At 44.0% G+C, this 22,002-nt stretch overlaps 1 protein-coding gene across 1 annotated transcript in view; it reads left to right on the top strand.

The window, feature by feature from the left end:
* Positions 1-12,301, top strand: part of DISC1 (DISC1 scaffold protein) — a 393,796-nt gene extending 381,495 nt beyond the window's left edge. The window contains exon 13 of the mRNA XM_027596855.2: positions 6,603-12,301. Within this exon, the coding sequence (XP_027452656.2) occupies positions 6,603-6,742 (140 nt within the window). The 3' untranslated portion in view covers positions 6,743-12,301. The remainder of the gene's footprint in view (positions 1-6,602) is intronic.
* The last annotated feature ends 9,701 nt before the right edge of the window (positions 12,302-22,002 follow it).

Here is a 22,002-nt window from a genome sequence, read left to right as displayed (position 1 = left end):
ATAATATGTTCTTATAATTGTTTGTATTTCTTTGGTGTTGGTTGTGATCTCTCCTCTTTCATTCATGATTTTGTTGATTTGGGTCATTTCTCTGTTCTTTTTGATAAGTCTGGCCAGGGGTTTATCAATCTTGTTACTTCTTTCAAAGAACCAGCTCCTAGTTTCGTTGATCTGTTCTACTGTTCTTTTGGTTTCTGTTTCATTGATTTCTGCTCTGATCTTTATTATTTCTCTTCTCTGCTGGGTTTAGGCTTTTTTTGCTGTTCTTTCTCTAGCTCCTTTAGGTGTTGGTTTAGGTTGTGTATATGAGACCTTTCTTATTTCTTGAGAAAGGCTTGTGTTGCTATATACTTTCCTCTTAGGACTGCCTTTGCTGCATCCCAAAGATTTTGAACAGTTGTGTTTTCATTTTCATTGATTTCCATGAATTTTTTTAATTCTTCTTTAATTTCCTGGTTGACCCATTCATTCTTTAGTAGGATGCTCTTTAGCCTCCATGTATTTGAGTTCTTTCCGACTTGCCTCTTGTGATTGAGTTCTAGTTTCAAAGCATTGTGGTCTGAAAATATGCAGGGAATGATCCCAATCTTTTGGTACCGGTTAAGACCTGATTTGTGACCTAGGATGTGATCAATTCTGGAGAATGTTCCATGGGCACTAGAGAAGAATGTGTATTCCGTTGCCTTGGGATGGAATGTTCTGAATATGTCTGTGAAGTCCATTTGGTCCAGTGTGTCATTTAAAGTCTTTATTTCCTTGTTGATCTTTTGCTTAGATGATCTGTCCATTTCAGTCAGGGAGGTGTTAAAGTCCCCCACTCTTATTGTATTGTTGTCAATGTGTTCCTTCGCTTTTGTTATTAATTGCCTTATATAATTGGCTGCTCTCATGTTAGGGGCATAGATATTTACAATTGTTAGATCTTCTTGTTGGATAGACCCTTTACGTAGGATATAGTGTCCTTCCTCATCTCTTATTACAGTCTTTGTTTTAAAATCTAATTTGTCTGATATAAGGATTGCCACCCCAGCTTTCTTTTGGTGTCCATTAGCATGGCAAATGGTTTTCCACCCCCTCACTTTCAATCTGGGAGTGTCTTTGGGTCTAAAATGAGTCTCTTGCAGACAGCATATTGATGGGTCTTGTTTTTTAATCCAATCTGATAGCCTGTGTCTTTTGATTGGGGCATTGAGCCCATTTATATTCAGGGTAACTATTGAAAGGGATGAATTTAGTGCCATTGTATTGCCTGTAGGTGACTGTTACTTTATATCGTCTGTGTTCCTTTCTGATCTATGCTGCTTTTAGGCTCTCTCTTTGCTTAGAGGACCCCTTTCAATATTTCTTGGAGGGCTGGTTTTGTGTTTGCAAATTCCTTTAGTTTTTGTCCTGGAAGCTTTTTATCTCTCCTTCTATTTTCAATGAGAGCCTAGCTGGATATAGTATTCTTGGCTGCATATTTTTCTCGTTTAGTGCTCTGAAGATATCATGCCAGTCCTTTCTGGCCTGCCAGGTCTCTGTGGTTAGGTCTGTTGCTAATCTAATGTTTCTACCATTGTAGGTTACATATCTCTTCTCCCGAGCTGCTTTCTTTCAAAGGATTTTCTCTTTGTCTCTGAGACTTGTAAGTTTTACTATTAGATGTCGGGGTGTTGACCTATTATTATTGATTTTGAGAGGGGTTCTCTGTGCCTCCTGGATTTTGATGCCTGTTTCCTTCCTCACATTAGGGAAGTTCTCTGCTATAATTTGCTCCAATATACCTTCTGCCCCCTCTCTCTTTCTTCTTCTTCTGGGATCCCAATTATTCTAATGTTGTTTCGTCTTATCGTATCGCTTATCTCTCGAATTCTGCCCTCGTGATCCTGTAGTTGTTTCTCTCTCTTTTTCTCAGCCTCTTTATTTTCCATCATTTGGTCTTCTATATCACTGATTCTTTCTTCTGCCTCATTTATCCTAGCAGTTAGTGCCCCCATTTTTGATTGCACCTCCTGAATAGCCTTTTTGTTTTCGACTTGGTTAGATTTTAGTTCTTTTATTTCTCCAGAAAGCGTTTCTCTAATAACTTCCACGCTTTTTTCAAGCCCAGCTAGTATCTTTAAAGTCATGATTCTTAACTCTAGGTCTGACATCGTACTAATGTCAGTGTTGAGGAGGTCCCTGGCAGAGGGTCCTACCTCTTGTTCTTTTTGCTGAGGTGATTTTTTTTTTTTTGTCTTGTTATTTTGTCCAGAGGAGAATAGATGAATGAGAGAGCAGAATGCTAACAGGTTAACAACATCTCCAGCAAACATACTCTATACAAATCAGAAAAGACCTGAAACCAGGGGACAAGAAAGGGAAAGAAAGAAGAAAGAAAAAGAAAAAAAAAAAAGGAAAAAGAAAAAGATAAAAACAAACAAAAACAGAACAAAACAAAACAGAATATGATCAAGTATGATCAGGCTAGTGCATAGATCAGTGCCACACACTAGATTTTGGGCATATTTTGGTCTGTTAGAAGAAAGTGCCTGCTAAAATTTTAAAGGAAGAAAGACTTATATATGTACAAAATAATGGTTGATACAGTGAAGGGATGGAAGGTGAATGTAAAGATGAAAATTATAAAAGATTTTATAAAAGGAATTGATAAGATAAGAAGTTGTTTGAAAAAAGAAAGATTTAAAAAATGAAAGGAGAAAAAAGGGAGAGAATGTGATCAGGCAGGAGACTAGAACAAAGCCATATACTAGTGATTTAGGGTGTATTTTGATCTGTTAGAAGAAACTGTATCTCAAAATTTTAAAGAGAGAACAACTTATATATATATGCCAAAAATAAGGGTAACTACTATGAAGGGATAAAATATGACTCTAAAATGAAAAATAAAAAATGTTTTTTTAAAAAGGGATTGATAAGATGTTGGTCGAAAAAGGGAAAAAGAAAAATTCAAAATAAAATAGTTAAAAAAAATTAACTTTGAAAAACTAATGAATCATGGTAAAAAAAAGCCATGAATTCTATGTGCAGTATTCCCCTAGCGCTGGAGTTCTCCCGTTCTCCTTGATCGGTAAACTTGGTCTTGGTTTGCTGGCTTTCGTGCTGATCTTCTGGGGGAGGGGCCTGTTGCCGTGGTTCCCAAATGTCTTTGCGGAGGCGGAATTGCCCCGCCCTTGTCAGTCCGGGCTAAGCAATCGGCTCAGGTTTGCTCTTGGGAGCTTTTGTTCCCTGCAAGCTCTTGGTACAGCTTTGGAGGAATAGAGTGAAAATGGTGGCTCCCAATCTCCTCCCAGAGGAGTCGAGAACTCAGGGCCCTGCTCCTCAGTGCGCCCCCAGAGAAAAGCAGTCACTCCCGTCTCCCCGGTCTCCGGCCGCACTCCGTGCTCACCCGGCCTGTGACCAAGCGTTTCTATCTCTGGCACCCGACCCCGTGTGGAGTCTCCAAACCCAGCAGATCCCTGCAGTGCGCTCCCGCGCCGCTCCTCCCTGGGGAGGAAGGGGAGTCTCGCTGGCTCTGCCGCTTGTTGGGTCCCTGCTGGAGGAGCAGTGGCCCGACTGTCACCGATCACAGTTTATGGCCACCCCGAGCTGAGAGCCCGCGCCTCGGTTCTGTCTCTGCAGCCGGCTTCCCCGCTCCGATACCTGGGAGCTCTGCCGCACTCAGGCACCCCCGGTCTTTCTGTGACCCCAAGGGTCCTGAGACCACATTGTCCCGCGAGGGTTCCACCCCCCGCTTAGCCACTGGAGCGATGTGCCTCAGCGGAGCCAGCTTCTAAAAGTTCCGATTTTGTGCTCCGCGGCTCTATCACTTGCCAGAAGCGGCCGGAGGCCCCCTCCCCCGCCGTCTATCCTCCCTAATATCGCCTCGGATTCACTTCTCCGCACGTCCTACCTTCCAGTGAGTGGTCGCTTCTCTGTTCAGAGAGTTGTTGCTACTCTCTTCTTCGATCTCCTGTTGAGTTCGTAGGTGTTCAGAATGGTTTGATCCCTATGCAGCTGAATTCCTGAGACCAGACGAAATCCAGGTCTCCTACTCCTCCGCCATCTTGCTCCGCCTCCGAAGTGTGTATCTTTTCTAATTAGTGTTTTCATATTCTTTTTGTAAATGCTCAGTAGTAGAATTCCTGGGTCATAGGGTAGTTCTATTTTTAATTTTTTGAGGAACCTCCATACTGTTTTCCACAGTGGCTGCACCAGTTTGCATTTCCACCGACAGTGCAAGAGGGTTCCTTTTTCTGCACATCCTCATCAACACTTGTAATAAAAACATGATTTTAATCATTTTGGTGGTCATTACTCTATAGGCTCACTAAACGAGGTTTTCAGGATTTCTGATGTCTAGTCCTGGTTCGACAGAGCCTAGGCTGTTCGCTACATCCACTGCATTAGTAAATAACCTTACATTTCATAGTGCCTCACAAAAGGCCCTATATGCTTACAAGAAAAAAAATATTTCTTTTAACTCTATCCTTGGGAAGAAGGGATGAGAATATGCACTTTATTTATTTTTATTTTCTATTTTTATTTTATGTTTTTGAAGATCTAGTTGGTTTTATTAAACAATTCATGAATTGGGCAGTATCCCTTCTAGCTAGTGGAGGAGAGCTCCTGAAAATGTGCATTTTCCAAGTGAGAAAAGGAAAGCATTAAGTGATTTGCCAGTTTTCGGTTGCTGGTGATTATTTGCTTCAATCCCTGTCTTCTGATTCCTCCGTTTGTCATTGCGGATTGTTCTATGAAGGGCTGATGTGTTAGTTTAATTATATAACTTAGTCTTTTTCCTTTGTGGCTTCTCTCTTGGTCTCTTTTTAAAAATCTTTCAGTGTGTTCTGCCAGGGCCAGGAATTGTGTAAGTTCTTTAAGAAACATCTTATTTTAGTTCAATCCTCTCTCTAAAAACCAGTGTCATCTTTTAGCAATAATAATTACAAATAGGGGAGTGTAGTCCCAGGCTGCATATTAAAGGTAATTAAATCTCAGGAGTTTCTCAGGATTCATAAACTACTTAAGCTCTATGCTTACTCTTTATTAAATGTAACATAACTTTGTGATTAAATTGCAGCTTGGTATTTAGTCTGGGACCCCACATGCTTTTACTCATATAAAATCATAGTTGTTTTCACTAAAGAATAGCAGAGTTGTCCAGAGAAATGGAGAAAAATGAAGCCTTTTATTTTATTTATTTTTTTAGGTAAATATGGGAGTCTTTCTTTCCTTGCACCCTCTCATCCCCACCCTCATTCCCCTCAAGTTCAAGTGCAAGGAGCGAACCATCCTAGTAAATGAATGTAAATTACACAAATGATGAAGTCTGGTGAAGCTTCGTGATGAAAAGCTGCCAAGAGCTTTTCAGGGTGGTTCAGCATTTTTGCTTAAGAGAGTTCATTTGCATAATTTCCAGGATCCTCTGGAGTTCTTTATTTAAAAAAGAAAGAGAAAGCTTTCTACAGTTATAACCTGGGGGTATCTTTTTCTCTTGACATTGCATTGACATTGTACTTAAATAAAACAACATTGTAGCATTGATGGTCTGTGAGTGGTTAAGATCTCTGCCAGCTACTTTTCCCAAAGCTTTCTCCCTGTTTTCTCCATATCTGATCTAGGAATACTTAAAGGGTTTGACCTCCTGTGATGATTTAACAGTATTTAAGTGATGTTTAAGTGACATATTCTCATACTTCCCCTTCATTGCTCTTGGATGAAGTGAAATTAATTTGCTTATGAAACTAAAAGAATTCCATCTGTCTCTTGTCCTGTTTGTCTTTGAGTTGTTCTGACTCTAGGTACACACAGAAACAGGGCCCTCACCATGGATAGAAAAAGAACCATTTGTTAAACATCGTCCCAGAAAAGGGCTAATTTCTTAAGAGAATGACAGCCTTATTTAGCCCATACGATTATTTATTTATTTTTAAAGATTTATTTATTTATTTGAAAGAGAGAGAGAGAGAGTACATGATGGGGGGGAGGGTCAGAGGGAGAAGCAGACTCCCCACTGAGCAGGGAGCCCGATGCGGGACTCGATCCCGGGACTCCAGGATCATGACCTGAGCCGAAGGCAGTCGCTTAACCAACTGAGCCACCCAGGCGCCAGGGGTTTAGAAATCATTGTTTCACCAGAAAACTGAGGTTCGTAGTGATTTGTACAAGGTAACAAGTCTGGCTCAAGGCCTCACGACTCGGAGTCTGGGCCTACGGTGGCCCCCAATACTGGAATTCTTGTGGACCCTCTAATTTCCAGCCCTCTGCCCTCTGGGCTGTCCGGGCACTTGGATGGGACAGTTGAGCCACCCTTGTCTGGGGCTTAGCAGGAATCCCAGTCACACTGACCCTCCATCATGGCACCTGCCAGTTGGCCATCTGTCTCTGTCTACCAGTCAACTCTTCCTTTTCCTTTTTGAGATAGTTAATAACCTCAGGCCTCATGGAGATGGCAATCGCTCTTACAAGAAGTGTAAAATTTGTATTAATATTTAATTCCCACAATTTGGAAGAACTTGAAACTGCAATTAGATGTCAGTGCCCATCTGCTTCCAGCAGGCATACACGCTCTTATTAGAGCTCTCGGAGGCTGCTGAGGGCCGCCCGTCACCTTCGCGTGTGTTCCTTAACAATGTGCGCACAGTCTCTCAAGAGGGAGCTCCAGATGGTGAAGGAAACTCTGCAGGCCATGATCCTGCAGCTCCAGCCAGCAAAGGAGGCGGGAGAGAGAGAGGTTGCAGCTTCCTGTGTGACAGCTGGTGTCCGGGAAGCGCAGGCCTGAGGCGGGACAGGATGCAGGGGGAGGAGGGTCAGCGCCCACATCATCGACATGGGTGCACGGGAGGCCTCTCTCACGTCCCTGGCATGGCCAGTGTGCCTGAATCCATTACAGACACAGGGCCCCGAGGGCTCCCTGCCCCGAGGGTCCCTCTTTGTGCTCCTGGGGCTGAGAGCAGGGAGACCACACATTGGAATATGGAGGGGGACGATCTGCTGGATTTCCTTCCAAGTGTCAGCCAGAGGCACATTTCCCGCATTGCTCATGGGAGCATCCTATACAGGACTTGAAAATCTTCTCATCTCAGCTCCCATTAGACAGAAGCTGGGGTTGAATTCTGCTAGAAAAATGTCTCTTTTCCTGTACCACTTGCTTTCTGTTGCAATTAAAGTATCTCCTGATTTAAGAACCTGTAAAGAGGAAACTAAATGTAAGTATCACCATACCTGTTATACTTTCCTACAGGCACATGATCTAAGGGAGCTAATTAACCCCAGGATCTGGAATTAACAGCTTTTCACCTTCTCCTGTGATTCACTATAATCTCAGAAGAATACATATGAAAAACTCCAAAAGACCTTGCTTTAAAGTAACAACCTGTCAATGAGGTGCATTCTTTTGATTTTCCTATTATGGCAACACCTGTTTCTACCGAAAGGGTCCCTGATGTTTCACCAGGACCTCCTGGAATTTGCCCACAATGACAGCAGGAAGGGAGCAGGGGCATGAAGGGATCAGATGACAAGTTTAAACTTCTGGGACTCTCCTCTTTTCCTCCCTAACCTGTTCCACTCAGTGCCAGGCAGGACATGGATGTGGACACCTTCATTCAGTACAGTGCAGTATTCAGTAAGAGAGTGCATATACTCAGGAAGGCAGTGCATACTCAGTAGGGAAGTACAGTACTCAGGAAGGCAGTGCATACTCAGGAAGGCAGGGTAGTACTCAGGAAGACAGTACATACTCAAGAAGGCAGTGCAGAACTCAGGAAGGCAGGGCATACTCAGTAGGGAAGTACAGCACTTAGTAAGGCAGTGCAGTACTCAGGAAGGCAGGGCATACTCAGTAGGGAACTACAGTACTCAGGAAGGCAGTGCAGTACTCAGGAAGGCAATACAGTCTCAGGAAGGCAATGCAGTACTCAGGAAGGCAGTGCATACTCGGGAAGGCAGTGCAGTACTCAGGAAGGCAGGATAGTACTCAGGAAGGCAGTGCATACTCAGGAAGGCCGGGCATAGTCAGGAAGGCAGTGCAGTACTCAGGAAGGCAGTGCATACTCAGGAAGGCAGCACAGTACTCAAGAAGGCAGTGTAGTGCTCAGGAAGGCAGGGCATACTCAGTAGGGAAGTACAGTACTCAGGAAGGCAATGCAGTACTCAGGAAGGCAATGCAGTACTCAGGAAGGCAGGATAGTACTCAGGAAGTCAGTGCACACTCAAGAAGGCAGTGCAGTACTCAGGAAGGCAGTGCATACTCAGGCAGTACAGTACTCAGGAAGGCAGTGCAGTACTCAGGAAGGCAATGCATACTCAGTAGGGAAGTACAGTACTCAGGAAGGCAATGCAGTACTCAGGAAGGCAGGATAGTACTCAGGAAGTCAGTGCACACTCAAGAAGGCAGTGCAATACTCAGGAAGGCAGTGCATACTCAGGCAGTACAGTACTCAGGAAGGCAGTGCAGTACTCAGGAAGGCTGGGCATACTCAGTAGGGAAGTACAGTACTCAGGAAGGCAATGCAGTACTCAGGAAGGCAGGATAGTACTCAGGAAGGCAGTGCATACTCAGGAAGGCTGGGCAGGTCAGGAAGGCAGTGCAGTACTCAGGAAAGCAGTGCATACTCAGGAAGGCAGTACATACTCAGGAAGGCAGGATAGTACTCAGGAAGGCAGTGCATACTCAGGAAGATAGCACAGTACTCAGGAAGGCAGTGCAGTACTTAGGAAGGCCGGGCAGGTCAGGAAGGCAGTGCAGTACTCAGGAAAGCAGTGCATACTCAGGAAGGCAGTGCAGTACTCAGGAAGGCAGGATAGTACTCAGGAAGGCAGTGCATACTCAGGAAGGCAGTGCAGTACTCAGGAAGGCAGTGCGATACTCAGGAAGGCTGGGCATACTCAGTAGGAAAGTACAGTACTCAGGAAGGAAATGCAGTACTTACAAAGGCAGTGCATACTCAGGGAGGCAGCACAGTACTCAGGAAGGCAGCATAGTACTCAGGAAGGCAGTGCATACTCAAGAAGGCAGTGCAGTCCTCAGGAAGGCAGTGCATACTCAGGAAGGCCAGGCAGGTCAGGAAGGCAGTGCAGTACTCAGGAAGGCAGTGCATACTTAGTAGGGAAGTACAGTACTTAGTAAGGCAGTGCAATACTCAGGAAGGCAGGATAGTACTCAGGAGGTCAGTGCACACTCAAGAAGGCAATGCAGTATTCAGGAAGGCAGTGCATACTCAGGTAGTACAGTACTCAGGAAGGCAGTGCAGTACTCAGGAAGGCAATGCATACTCAGTAGGGAAGTACAGTACTCAGGAAGGCAATACAGTACTCAGGAAGGCAATGCAGTACTCAGGAAGGCAGTGCATACTCAGGAAGGCAGTGCATACTCAGGAAGGCAGTGCAGTACTCAGGAAGGCAAGATAGTACTCAGGAAGACAGTGCATACTCAGGAAGGCTGGGCAGGTCAGGAAGGCCGGGCATAGTCAGGAAGGCAGTGCATACTCAAGAAGGCAGTGCAGTACTCAGGAAGGCTGGGCATACTCAGTAGGGAAGTACAGTACTCAGGAAGGCAGTGCATACTCAGGAAAGCGTGCAGTACTCAGGAAGGCAGGATAGTACTCAAGAAGGCAGTGCAGTACTCAGGAAGGCTGGGCATACTCAGTAGGGAAGTACAGTACTCAGGAAGGCAGTGCAGTACTCAGGAAGGCCAGGCATAGTCAGGAAGGCAGTGCATAGTCAGGAAGGCAGCGCATACTCAGGAAGGCAGTGCAGTACTCAGGAAGGCTGGGCATACTCAGTAGGGTAGTATAGTACTCAGGAAGGCCGGGCATAGTCAGGAAGGCAGTGCGGTACTCAGGAAGGCAGTGCATACTCAGGAAGGCCAGGCATAGTCAGGAAGGCAGTGCATACTCAGGAAGGCCAGGCATAGTCAGGAAGTCAATGCATACTCAGGAAGGCAGTGCATACTCAGGAAGGCCAGGCATAGTCAGGAAGTCAATGCATACTCAGGAAGGCAGTGCATACTTAGGAAGGCCGGGCATACTCAGGAAGGCAGTGCATACTCAGGAAGTCAGTGCATACTCAGGAAGGCAGTGCATACTTAGGAAGGCCGGGCATACTCAGTAATGTGGGGCATTGTAGGCCCCTCCTTGCTGAGGCAGCTGTAAAGCAGGCTAAGGTTCAATTAGGCAGCACTTCAGAGTTGCACTGAGGAAGGCAGCCTCCGAGAGATGCTCCAGGAATGAACGGGTCTCCCTCAGTCAAATACGTTTGGGGAATCTGCCATGCCATAATTGCCAGCTGGAGAGCCACAGTGCACATTAGCATATTTGACTAGGACAGAGCTCAGTAAAGAAACCCACTTGATTTTTTTTTTTTTTTTTTTTTTGGTCTAACCCAGACTTCCCAAGTTTAATGGATCATAGATTTTATTTAAGTCCTATTAATAATCCCACCAATCTTGTGTTGGGCAGGCCTGCATTCTCTGGGGAAGTCATGGTCCAAATACAGATTTCCATCATGTGTATAGGTGTGCTAGCAACCGGATTCAAGCTTTTGCAGTGTCTAGCTTGGTAACTACATGCTAGTGTTTGTGCTTCTAATTGACTTATTGGGTTTTTTGTTTGTTTCTGTTCTCATTTATCCTTATAAGAATAGTGATGGTCCTGCTTTCATTAGGATCTGTGGACCATGGACAGTTCTTGTCATTTCCTGAAGTCACGCTGTCACTTCCGGAAGGCAGCTGGTGCTTTGCTAAGCCTCCCGTGCTGGGCAGTACTTCCATCCTCAAAGAGATACCCTGCTTAAGCCGGCAACTGGCCAGGGTCCAGGGAACAAAGCAAAAGCACAGTATGTGAATTTGCTGTGTTTCATCAGTTTTATCTTCAGCATTTAAAAATATGTATATATACTGTATATATTTCAATAATAAGTATATTTTATTTCTAGGAATTCTTGGTTTTTTAATAATGAGCCAAATTAGTGAATTATTTATAATCATGTCTAAAAAATATTGTGTACTAGTCACATGGCACTTGGAATCCTCGAATCCCTGAATTAATTCCAATGGAGCAAAACTGGGCAAGAATCAGGATTGACTGTATTAGCAATAATGAATGTCTACTTTGACATACATCATTTTTAAAAGGCCCCCGGACACAAGACATCTGAACAGTCACTAACCCAGTGGTGTGTGTTACTTAGACACCATCATGAATATTTCTGTGAGGTCATGATGTATTTGAACATTCTGGAAGCTAATAAGAGCTGTGAGTATACGCCATATAAGAATTCTCTGGTACCTGTGGTTGGGCAGTGTGTTCAATTCCTCTTTGAGATGCTTGAACAAGTCTAAGTTTTGGGGCAGGTGAATGATGCTTTAACCACATAGTGCAACCCCTCCCTAGCCTATGCTGGTGTCAGAGTCAGCCAGGAAGGCTGCTAAAGACCAGGGCATATCCTCTGGCCACACTGTCTCCTCAGGACAAGTGCCCTCTTCAGCCACCATGACCTTGGAAGACCCAGGGTTGTGTATCCCAAACCATAACATGGGCCAATTTTTGCCAGGGTTGAATTTAAAAGCAACGAATTGAAGCTTTTACGGAGATAGTCAAGACCACAAGCCACAGTGCAGATTGAAAATGGTGACATGGAGTCTGATATCACCGTGATGCGGTGTGAGAGAATGAGTCGCAGGTGCATTATCTCATTGAATTCTCAAATCAGCCTTATGAGGTAGGTGTCTGTAGATGACAAAACAGAACTTTCCTCAAGGCCCGGAGCTGGGGAGGGGTGCAGTGACAGTAGGGGTCAGACACAGGTGGAATGCATCTCATTGCCGCTCTTCCTAAAGTGCCTTCAAGGTCTTTCTGAGACCTCGAGCCAGGGAGGTTATTTGCTCACTTAAGAACACATGGTCACCTTGGGGATCCTGCTAGGGAAACCTCAGCTTCCCACACCCCCAGCTAAGCCTCACTATGCTGCAGCCATGAACTCTAGCTCAGCTCAGACAGGTTCCAACAGACCGACCCCGCTCTGCACTCCCCCTCCCCCATGTCCTAACCAACCATTCATTCTCAGTCCACCACGAAAGCCACGCCAGGAACAACCACTTACTGCCTGGTAATGGGCAGATTTTCTTGAAAACCCCTATTCAACTGGTATTTTTCAGAAAGCATTCGAGAAAGCAACATTGTGCCCCTTAGTCAACGCCTTCTTGTATAAGTGATTCAGTACTTTTATTTTTAATATCCTCACCTTAACTGATCTTTGGATTTTGTCATATAATTTATTGCTTCATAAATTTCATCTTTTTGTTATAGGATGATTGATTGTACAGTTACATCACACAAAACATTTCTAATAAAGCTATGCTTTAAAGTGTGTATGTGTTTACTTTCAGTTTCAACAAATCAGAAAACCATGGAATTTTCTATTCCAGACTCCTTGATTGAGGAAATTGAAAATAATCTTACCACTAAAGTGGGGAACAAGACAAGGGTGCCCACTTGAAATATGTTACTGGAGATCCTGGTTAATTCAGTGAGGCAAGAAAAACAAATGAGGGGAAGAGATACAACATTAATTTTTACAGGTGACATAATTATAAACTAAGCAAATTGACTGAAACATTTTTACACAGTTAGTACAGTTAGCATATCAAAATCAATGGGCTTTGCACATACAAACAACGATCACAGGATAAAGTATAAAGAAAATCCACATTCTTAACAGGAACAAAAACAAAGAGAAAACAGCTAGGAATAAAATAAAATAAGAAATGCGGAAGTCTTAGATGAAGGAAATTTGAAGATGAAGGACACAAGAGAAGAACTGAATACACAAACACATTAAGCTTTTGGGTAGGAAGTTATCAGAAATTGTAAAAATCTCTGTAAATTAGTTCATCAATATTATCTGATCTCAGCTGAGTCAGATGTCTAGATACCCCCAATATCCACTCTGCTCCATCCCTTCTAGCAGTTCCTCATCTAGGTACTTGGGCTTCAGATATGCTTAGACCTACGCAGAATGGATTACATTGTTAAATGGATAAACCAAGGAGGCCATGAGACCGATGTGTCCAGGGTGCCACGGAGGCGACGTAGACCAAAATCTAGGCCTGAAAATGCTTCAAGGTTATGACATTGAAACCTGAGGACAACTAAGCATGAAACTAGAACTTGAAGCTACTTTTCCGTCTTTCTTTTTTTTGGAGAGGGAGGGGAGGAGGAGCAGAGGGAGAAGGAGAGAGAGAGAATCTTAAGCAGGCTCCACACCCAGTGTGGGGCTCTCTGGGCTTGCAGGGACCAAGGGGGGCTCCATCTCATGACCCTGAGATCATGACTTGAGCTGAAATCAAGAGTCTGATGCCTAACTGACTGAGCCACCTAGGCGCCCTCTATAAAAGTCCCTCCCAGAGACCCCATCAGTGAAATCCTTCTACTTACTGTGTCCAGTCTGGGGCTGCTTGATTTGAACTGATTTTTGCTCAAACTCTTAAAATGTTTTAATATGCCTCAGTTTATTTATTTAACAGTAGGACTGTGTGTGAGGGCAGCAATAAGAAACAACCTAATTTTGAACCAATAGTACACTGTTTAAATAAATTAAGATAAATCAGCTCTATGGAATACTTTGAAGTTGCTTAAAAAAAAAACTCTCTTTTTAAAAGATTTTATATATTTATTTATTTATTTGAGAGAGAGAGAGAAAGAAAGAGAGAGAGGGGGAGAGAAAGAGCGAGAGTGTGAGCAGGGGGTGGGCAGAGGGACAAGCAGACTCCCCACTGAGCCCGGAGCCTGACACGGGGCTCCTTCCCATGACTCTGAGATCATGACCTGAGCCGAAATGAAGAGTTAGATGCTTAACTCGCTGAGCTACCCAGGCGCCCCCCCCCCAAAAAATCTTTCTGTGTGCATATGTTTGTATCTGCAGAAATACCACTGGAAAGGGACCCAGGCAACTTAGGGCAAAGGGATGGCGAGGAGACTTAATGTTTCTTGTATACTGCTATTCATTAAAAATTTGTGTACCACACGGTTGTATTTACTTATTTGAAAAATAAAAATAATTTCTTGAAGAAAAACACCATAAATCATGGAGACTGAGTGCAGGCCCTAAGGGAGAGCAGGGCACACAGGCCCAGGTCTCCCCACTGCCAGGTCTCCCTGCTGCCGATGCAAGGTTCATCCCCTGTTTAAAACTCACCATGGTGCTGGAGAGATGGTGCCACATATTGGTAATAAGAAGACAACAATGACATATGATCAGATGATTGGAAGGAGGAGTAATTGCCTTGATCATTGTAATTATTATCATTTTAAAGACAAGAGATGAATTTTATTTTGGCATTTTCTTGAACAACTATCTATGGTCAGTGATTTGTTACCAAAATTTCCACCCCATCTGGGACCCCAGTTCTTATCCTGGGTTAGGGAGTTCGGTAAAGCCTCCTTCCTCCGAACACTAGACCAAAGAGCCCCGCGGGCTGGTTGTGTGCGCAGAGTGGGGAGTGGGGAAACACAGTCACATCTGTCCCCCACTGTGCCTTTGGGGAACCTGCTCACGCGATCAGCGTTTTGCTTAAATAGGGATGCTTTTGAGTATAAAACACAGTCATACTGTAAAGGATGCTATGACAGACACCAGGGTGAAGGACAGTCTGGAGAACACGTTTACTTCCTCTCATTATTCCAGTAGCACAAAAGAACTTCTTGACGCTACAGCTCCCTCTTCCAAGACTTTGAAAAGCATCTGCTAGAAACAAAGCTCATGTCTATCGCCCCTCCCAGTGTGTATGTATGTGTTCACTCCCGAAACACTTACCGAACTCCTACTACAAAAATTGTTCTTCCTATAAACGGATGAATTTACAACTACACAGGTTAAAAATGTTAGTGAACATCATCCAGCAAGTATTGAACATGGGTTGAGTGTTGATTTGTAGGACCCTTGGTTTTAAATCTACGTAAATAAATGATCAGACTACACACACACACACACACACACACACACACAGACAAGAGCAGGTCAGCTAATATTGAACAACAGTTATTTATGATTTTCTGTTTCCTGTATGACTTTTATTTGTAAAAACAACATTTAGAAGAAATTATTTAAAAAGATTCATGCATAACCCATTTTCTTCATTTTTTTCCAATCTATGTCCATAAAAAACACATTTCCCCAAACTATAGCCAGCATATTTTTTATCCCGCTTTTTCTGTTTACTCTTCTGGTACTTCCCATCTTGCTACATAATCCTTATAGTCATTGTATTTATTTTATTGCTGTGTAATAGTCTCTCACACCGATCTACCATAACTTAGATATTCCTGTGTAACTGGGCACTAAATCTTCACAATATTTCGCTGTCATAGACAAGGTTGCAGTGATATCTTCATGCATATACCTTTTTCTTGCCTTCGAATGATGCCCGTAGGAAAAATTCCCAGGAGTGAGGAGACAAGAAAAGAATGAGCGCCATACTTGAAAAAGTTTGCCCTGGGGCGTGAACTCGGGATGATAAACAGCCCTGCAAGCAGCTAGTTCTGGGAGTTCCCAACCCGGTATTGATTGGCTTCGTTGATTTTGTGGTGTTCCCTCTCGTCAGGAATGTGTCCACAATAACCACATCAGGCAGATCGCAGTTGGACAATCCCTACCATTTAAAATGAGCAGTGTTATATAATACCCAGTGCTCATTATATAAGACCGATTAACCACTGAACTCTACCTCTGAAACAAATAATACATTGTATGTGAATTAATTGAATTTAAATTAAAAATAAGCAAAAAATGAGCAGTGTTGACTCTGTCTGCAGCTAGGTGTCATTGACCTTTTTCCATACTGCTCCCTTTGGTCTAAGCCCGTGCAAGGACGTTTCAAAAATAAAGCGACATATACAGGCATTTAAAAAGGGGGAGAATTTCTAGCATGGGGAGTGAGCAGAAGCAACCGAAGGGAGAACACCACCCAGTCCAGAACACTGTGCCCATCCTGAAGTACCTCCTGGGATGTACGGGACTTCGTGTGGCGGTGGTTGTTGTTAGTGTGAAAAAAGAGTGTCTCCGATTTGTGGCTCTGGCCACCCTCCCTCCCCCCAGCCCCCCACTCCCGTGGTGCTGTCCGACGCTCAGGAGAACATGACACGTTGAACGAGAAGGTGCTTTGGATAACTTCTACTTCATCCACGCAGCGTTTTTTCCTAAAGCATCCTCCCCAAAATGTAGCATCCTGTGTCAGCCTGAGCTTGGCTTTGGATGATCTTAGCCAATGCACTTCCTCCCCAGCCTGGCTCCCCACCCATCTCTTGTCCTTGGCCCCCGAGCCCCATGAGAATGCAGATCCCGAGTTTGGTCTCCTTCCCAAAGGCGCAGTTCAATACCAGTCCCCTTGTTTCCCCGGTCACTTTTACCTACGCCCAACGTCAGTGGCCTCCTGTCCTCATTTCATCAGTACTTCCCACTTGGTGCTTTTATTATCTCAGTCTCTTTCTCTTACTTCCTTTATTTGCATTTCCTCTTTAGAAGGGAAAGGAAAAGCGGCAGTTTCTGATGACTTGAGAGTTCGGGGTGAACTCCCCGTGATTCTAAAGCATCCTCTTCATTGACTAACATCGAAGCCGGCAGGCATTCAGCTCTGCATTGGTGGGGGGCTCCAGCTCTCAGCAGGACGGTAACGTCTGTAACAGCCACAAAGCTGGGGACACTGGGCACAGAGACTTTGCTCGGCTTTCCTGGAAGCTGATCAGTCAATAAAAGCCCTGCGCCCCAGTCTCTCTTCACCAGGATGGAGGTGTCTGATGCTTTGTGTGGGCCCAGAGAGTTCCGTCCTTTACAAGTAGAATGAATAAGAACTGCTTAACCGAGGAAGCAGAGCGCAGGAGAAAAGTTGATAATGAACACTCTGGGCAAAGGCACTCGTACTACGAGGAAGATGCGTAAGAAAATGAAGGTGACAGGAATGCAGTGCACTCTTACAAATGTGGGGAGAGACGGTAAGAAAGCATACGTACGAGGCGGGAGGAAGACAAACGACACGTTGCAGCCTATGAGAAAAAAAAGACAATTAAAAAGCCCTTTGTGCAGTGGCATGGACCACACAGTGCACAGAAGACGATCTCTGATGTACTGCTTTGCAGCCAAATTTGGAAACGCTGAGGGCATGTGCCAAGTGCTGCCTCGTTAAGTGCGGTTTTGACTTTTAAGGGCAAGTGTGCAAAGGCATCTCTTCCTGGCCCCAGGAGCTGGTAATTACCAGGGAGACGCTTAACTCCGAAAGGCTGGAACTGAGGAAGGGCATCTGGATATTTTATGCCAGGAAGATCCTGTATCCTTTTACATACTGAGATCGATGCACCACGGGCATGTCTCAGCTGTGAGGCAGAGTTTCAGCCAGTCCACAAAATCCCAGTGAAAGCGTTCATTTGGTGTTCAGTGTACTTTTGGACTTGTGCCCCCACCCCCACCCCCCCCGTCGGCAAGCAGCGAGCTGGGGGGCAGGGCAGTGTAGAGGCGGCAGGCCTGGCTGGTCCCTGCCCTCAGCGTCTAGGCTATGTCAGGGGTCCAGGGAAGAATTCTAAAGGCAGGCAGGAACAGGCCAGTGGAAGGATTGGCCTGAAGCGAGTGTCCCCGGCGTGATGTTAAGAGTCACCTCGCGGGGAATTCCAAGTGTCTCAGCTGGGCGGGAGAGGGGCCACCAGAGAACCCTTCCCTTGCTCTCCCCACCCCGCCCCCATCCCCATTCTCCCTTTCTTGTTAAACCTCTTTCTTGTTAAATCATCTTTTCATTTGTGATGGTTATGGCAAATCTGAAATCACAGCCACTAAGAAGATTACTAGAATCTCTCTCAACCTGCTTTGTTCTTATTTTGCCGCCTGTTATGTTATCAAGAGAATACGGCTCACTTTACCATGATGTTTTTTTCTCAGTCATAGAGATCCAGAGCTCTGTCCTGTGGAGGAAGGAAAGGATTTTTCTCGAGCTACTGAAAGACTTTCTAAATTAGGAGAAACATTTATAAAGGCACGTGAAATGGAGGCTTTCTTCCCCAGACATTTCCTGGGGCAGACATGTGAGTCCCCAGGAAAGCCACATAATGCTGTTGGGGTAAAATTCACGCTTTGGTTTTGAACCATGATGGAGAGCTGAATCGAATGGTCATAACCGGCATATTTCACATGCTCATAACCAATGGTTATACGCTTGGACAGAAGGACTAGAAGATTTGTTAATGCCCAGACAATTACCAGACAACTGTGAAGCTCCACTATGGAGACAGCTACAGCGTTTGTAGGACTCGGGACTGCAAGGCATCACAGTGCTCTCCTATCACACACTGACTTTTCAGCCCCTGCGGTGTGGCACCTGTTCCCATCAGTTCATTGAAAATCTTCCTGCTCGTGGTCTGCCAAATCCAACAGCATGTCCTCTGCCCTCATTCTACTCTTCATTTTGGTAACAACGTCCCGTGCTGAAGCAAATCTCTTCCTCATCGAACCACCCTTCTCTCTTGGGTCGCAGGACATTCCATTCCCCAGTGGTCTCATCCTACATCAGTCTTCTTGCATGATCGTTCTCTCCCTGACTCAGAGCGGGATACCCCAAGGCCCTGTCCTCAGATCTCCTTTCTCCCTGGGCAATTTCATCTGCTCCAACAATTTCAGCATCATCTTTATAGTGATTATTCCCAAAGGTATAAGATTCGATTGGCAATATTTATCAAGCACCCACTACACCTTAGCTACTAGGTTAGGCCCCAAATTCAAAATTGTCTATTGTTTGGTAGTCTCAAATCATTCTCTGGCTTTGCCCTCTTTTCTGAGCTTTAAACTCCCCTGGACATTTCTATTGCTCCATTTCAGGCATCTCAAACTCGACATGTCTAAAACCAACTTCGTTTTTTTTTTTTTTTTTCCCTTCTAGAAGTCTACCTACCATTCGGCTGTTCTTTACCCTGGAAGCTGGCACTTCCAATCTTTCAAGAGACACTGACTGGAACCTTCATATTTGCTTTACGCTCCTTCTCCTTCCTCATCCTCTATCCAATCAAGCGAGTCTTTCTGCGTTTAGCATTGAGAGTTTTTATATCTCTCTCATTCTCTACCTACTGTCTAGCTCAGACTCTTGCCATGCCGACTTGAACTATTGCAATAGATTTCTAATTGTTTTCTCTGTCTGTAATTTCTCATAATTTAAATTAATGGTCAAAGTTATTTCTTAAACCAATGGTCAGACTCAAGACCCCTCAGTGATTTGCTGTTGCCCAAACAATAAAGTTTTTATCAAGCGGACTCCCTACTGAGCATAGAGCCTGCCGCCAGGCTCCATCTCACAACCCCAAGATCATGACCTGAGCCGAAACCAAGGGTCAGACACTTAACTGACTGCACCACCGAGGTGCCCCCTCATTCATTTACAAATGGGCCTTTGCTCATGGCTGTGCTCTTAGCCTTGAGTGCTGGTCTCCAGTGTTCTAACTTATGCTCACTTGTCAAGAGTGCAAAGGAAGAAAAGCAATCAAATATGAGCCCTAGGTTTTGGACCTGAGCAGGTGGTAACGTCATTTATTGAGACAGTGAAGACCTTGGAGAAGAGAGGATATAGTGTGTGTGTGTGTGTGTGTGTGTGTGTGTGTTTGTTGGGAGGGGAATAGGCTATCAGTAGTTTGTCCATGTTGAGTTGAAATGGTTATTAGACATGCAAGTAGAGATGCTGGGTAGGCAGTATGGGTTTAAGTTGGGCTGGAGAGTCATATCACACAGATGGTTTTTAAGGGTGTATAATTATGAAAAATTGAGTAGCAATAGAGAAATGTTTAAAAGAGAGAGAAGTCCAAGAGAAGAAGAGGAGAGGAAGTCATTGGAGACCACAAAAATCAACAACCCTTGGGAGGAGTTTTGATGTGACGAATAGCAGAGACATGCCCTACAGTAGGTGGCACGGAACTTAAGGTCAATGACTTCCTAAGCGATTTGCATAAATCATCTTAATCCTAATAACCCTGCAAGGTGGTTGCTATTATACATCTTCTGCAGATGAGGAAATTTAAACTTATGGGTCACTACCTATGAAGAAATATATTGGAATCCCTCTATCCAGATATCCAAAAAGAGCAATGTTAACAAAAAAGATAAACACCTTTCTTCCCTTTTCCTGTTGTCTTATGATTAACATAAGCAACTTTCGGCTAATGCACAGGCAAATCTGTTTCTCTTCTTGTTGTATATGATACATTGGTAGACGCAGAACTAATACCTCAACAGGTTGTGATTTTTGTGACCGAATTATCTTAGGCGATCCTTGAGACAGTAGGAGCTGATGAACGCCCCACTGTCAACTGGCAAATAGCTGAACGGGTACTTGGCAGCAGAGCCCATCTTCGATGAGATTACAACTTCTTCAAAGTTTATATTTAGGGCCCCTCTTCTTCCTTCCACATTATTTTCTCTCCTTTTTTGGCACTTCAGTTCCTCAACCCAGGTCCTCAGTCCTTGGTTGCAATCAGACTTCTCTGATGCTCCACATTGATACATCTTTGATAGCCTAATCTGCCCAGAATGATGCCAGCTCTGCTCCCCAACCCCCTTCCTTTTTGTCTAGGGAGACTGGGCACCCACATCAAATAAGAATCAGGTAAATCCCTTCCCAATGTGCAAGTGATGGTTGGATCTTTGTTTGGTGTTGTTGAGTCTGAAGTCAATAATCACAGAAAATATAAGAAGATACTGGTCAGTTCAGTTCTTCCCTGTGCCTGGGGTTTGAGGAGGAGGAGGTAAGTGATAGCAATGGGAGTGGTAGGAAATATTTTTCTTCCCCTGGTTGACAGTCTGTCTGTTCTCCAGCACAGAAGGGAGATCTGAACAGAATACTTCAAAGCACGATTAAAAATTAATGGGTTATATAGCAATCAATTTAGCAAAACTGATCCATAAAAGTGACTATTGTTCTTTAAAAGATAGGGTTTCTAGGAGATGATAGTGTTACTTTAGTGAGCTTAATTCCCCTTCTGGAATTGTCTTCAGATCCAATTTCTATACCATGCGCGAATACCAATCTCATCTAGAGAGTCACTTCTTTTTTGACTTAGGGTATATTTCCCATTTTGATCACCTTCTTTTTTAGCTGCCAGAACTATGAGAAACAAATATTTGCTGTTTAAGCTGCCAAATCTATGGTAGTTTTGTTATAGCAGGCTGAACAAAGTAAGGCAAGCACTTAGAGTTTGTTCAACAGGCCAGATCAATACAGGTGGGAATAGTCAATGGCAACACTGAGTCAAACCGACCATATGGTTACACAGGAGAGAGTGTGAGCTGGAGTGTGAACATCACAGAGGAGTCAGGACCTAAATAAGATCTTAAAGCCTAGACAGGTGGAGGAGTAGCAAAGGGCATTTCCAGGTTACCGTGAGCAGTGGCAAGGAAAGGTTTGATCACCTTCTTTTCTTAAAAGTTTTTATTTATTTAAGTAATCTCTATGCCCAAGACGTGGCTCAAACTCATGACCCTGCTCTTCTGACTGAGCCAACCAGGTGCCCCGATCACTTTCTTAAAAGTAATAATGCCTATGGAATATTTTGTGGCAACATCTTAAGCATTTTAAATACTTTATCTTATTTGATATATTTGGCAATCCTATGACAAATCAGTTAGGGTGGGATGGATGCCCTTCTCATGGGAGGCACACAAGTCCTATAGCAGTGGGCAATATAGCAAAGGGGGAGATCAATATTTGGAAAAAATAAAATAATCTCCCGCAATAGCTTATGAAGAAGGAAGAAGAGGAGGGCAAGGAAAGAAACTAACCAAAGAACCAACATAAATAACAGAATTGAAAAGTAAAATGCATTTTCCAAGAGACATAAAGGAAAATAGAAGTACATCAGTCTATGCATTAGACTCATGAAAAGATTAAGAGGAAAGACTTCTCTTAACTAAAAAGGAAAGTACTTGGGGGGCTGAAAATACAGAAGTATTCCAAAGACCCTCTTGGTTATCAGTAACCTAGGTAGTGTCAAAAACAACTGTATTCCTTCCACGGACACTGAA

The sequence above is a fragment of the Zalophus californianus genome, chromosome 15 (genome assembly GCF_009762305.2).
Source record: "Zalophus californianus isolate mZalCal1 chromosome 15, mZalCal1.pri.v2, whole genome shotgun sequence".
NCBI lineage: Eukaryota > Metazoa > Chordata > Mammalia > Carnivora > Otariidae > Zalophus > Zalophus californianus.
The sequence above is the reverse complement of the archived record's forward strand: the minus strand, read 5'-3'. Positions and strand labels throughout refer to the sequence as shown.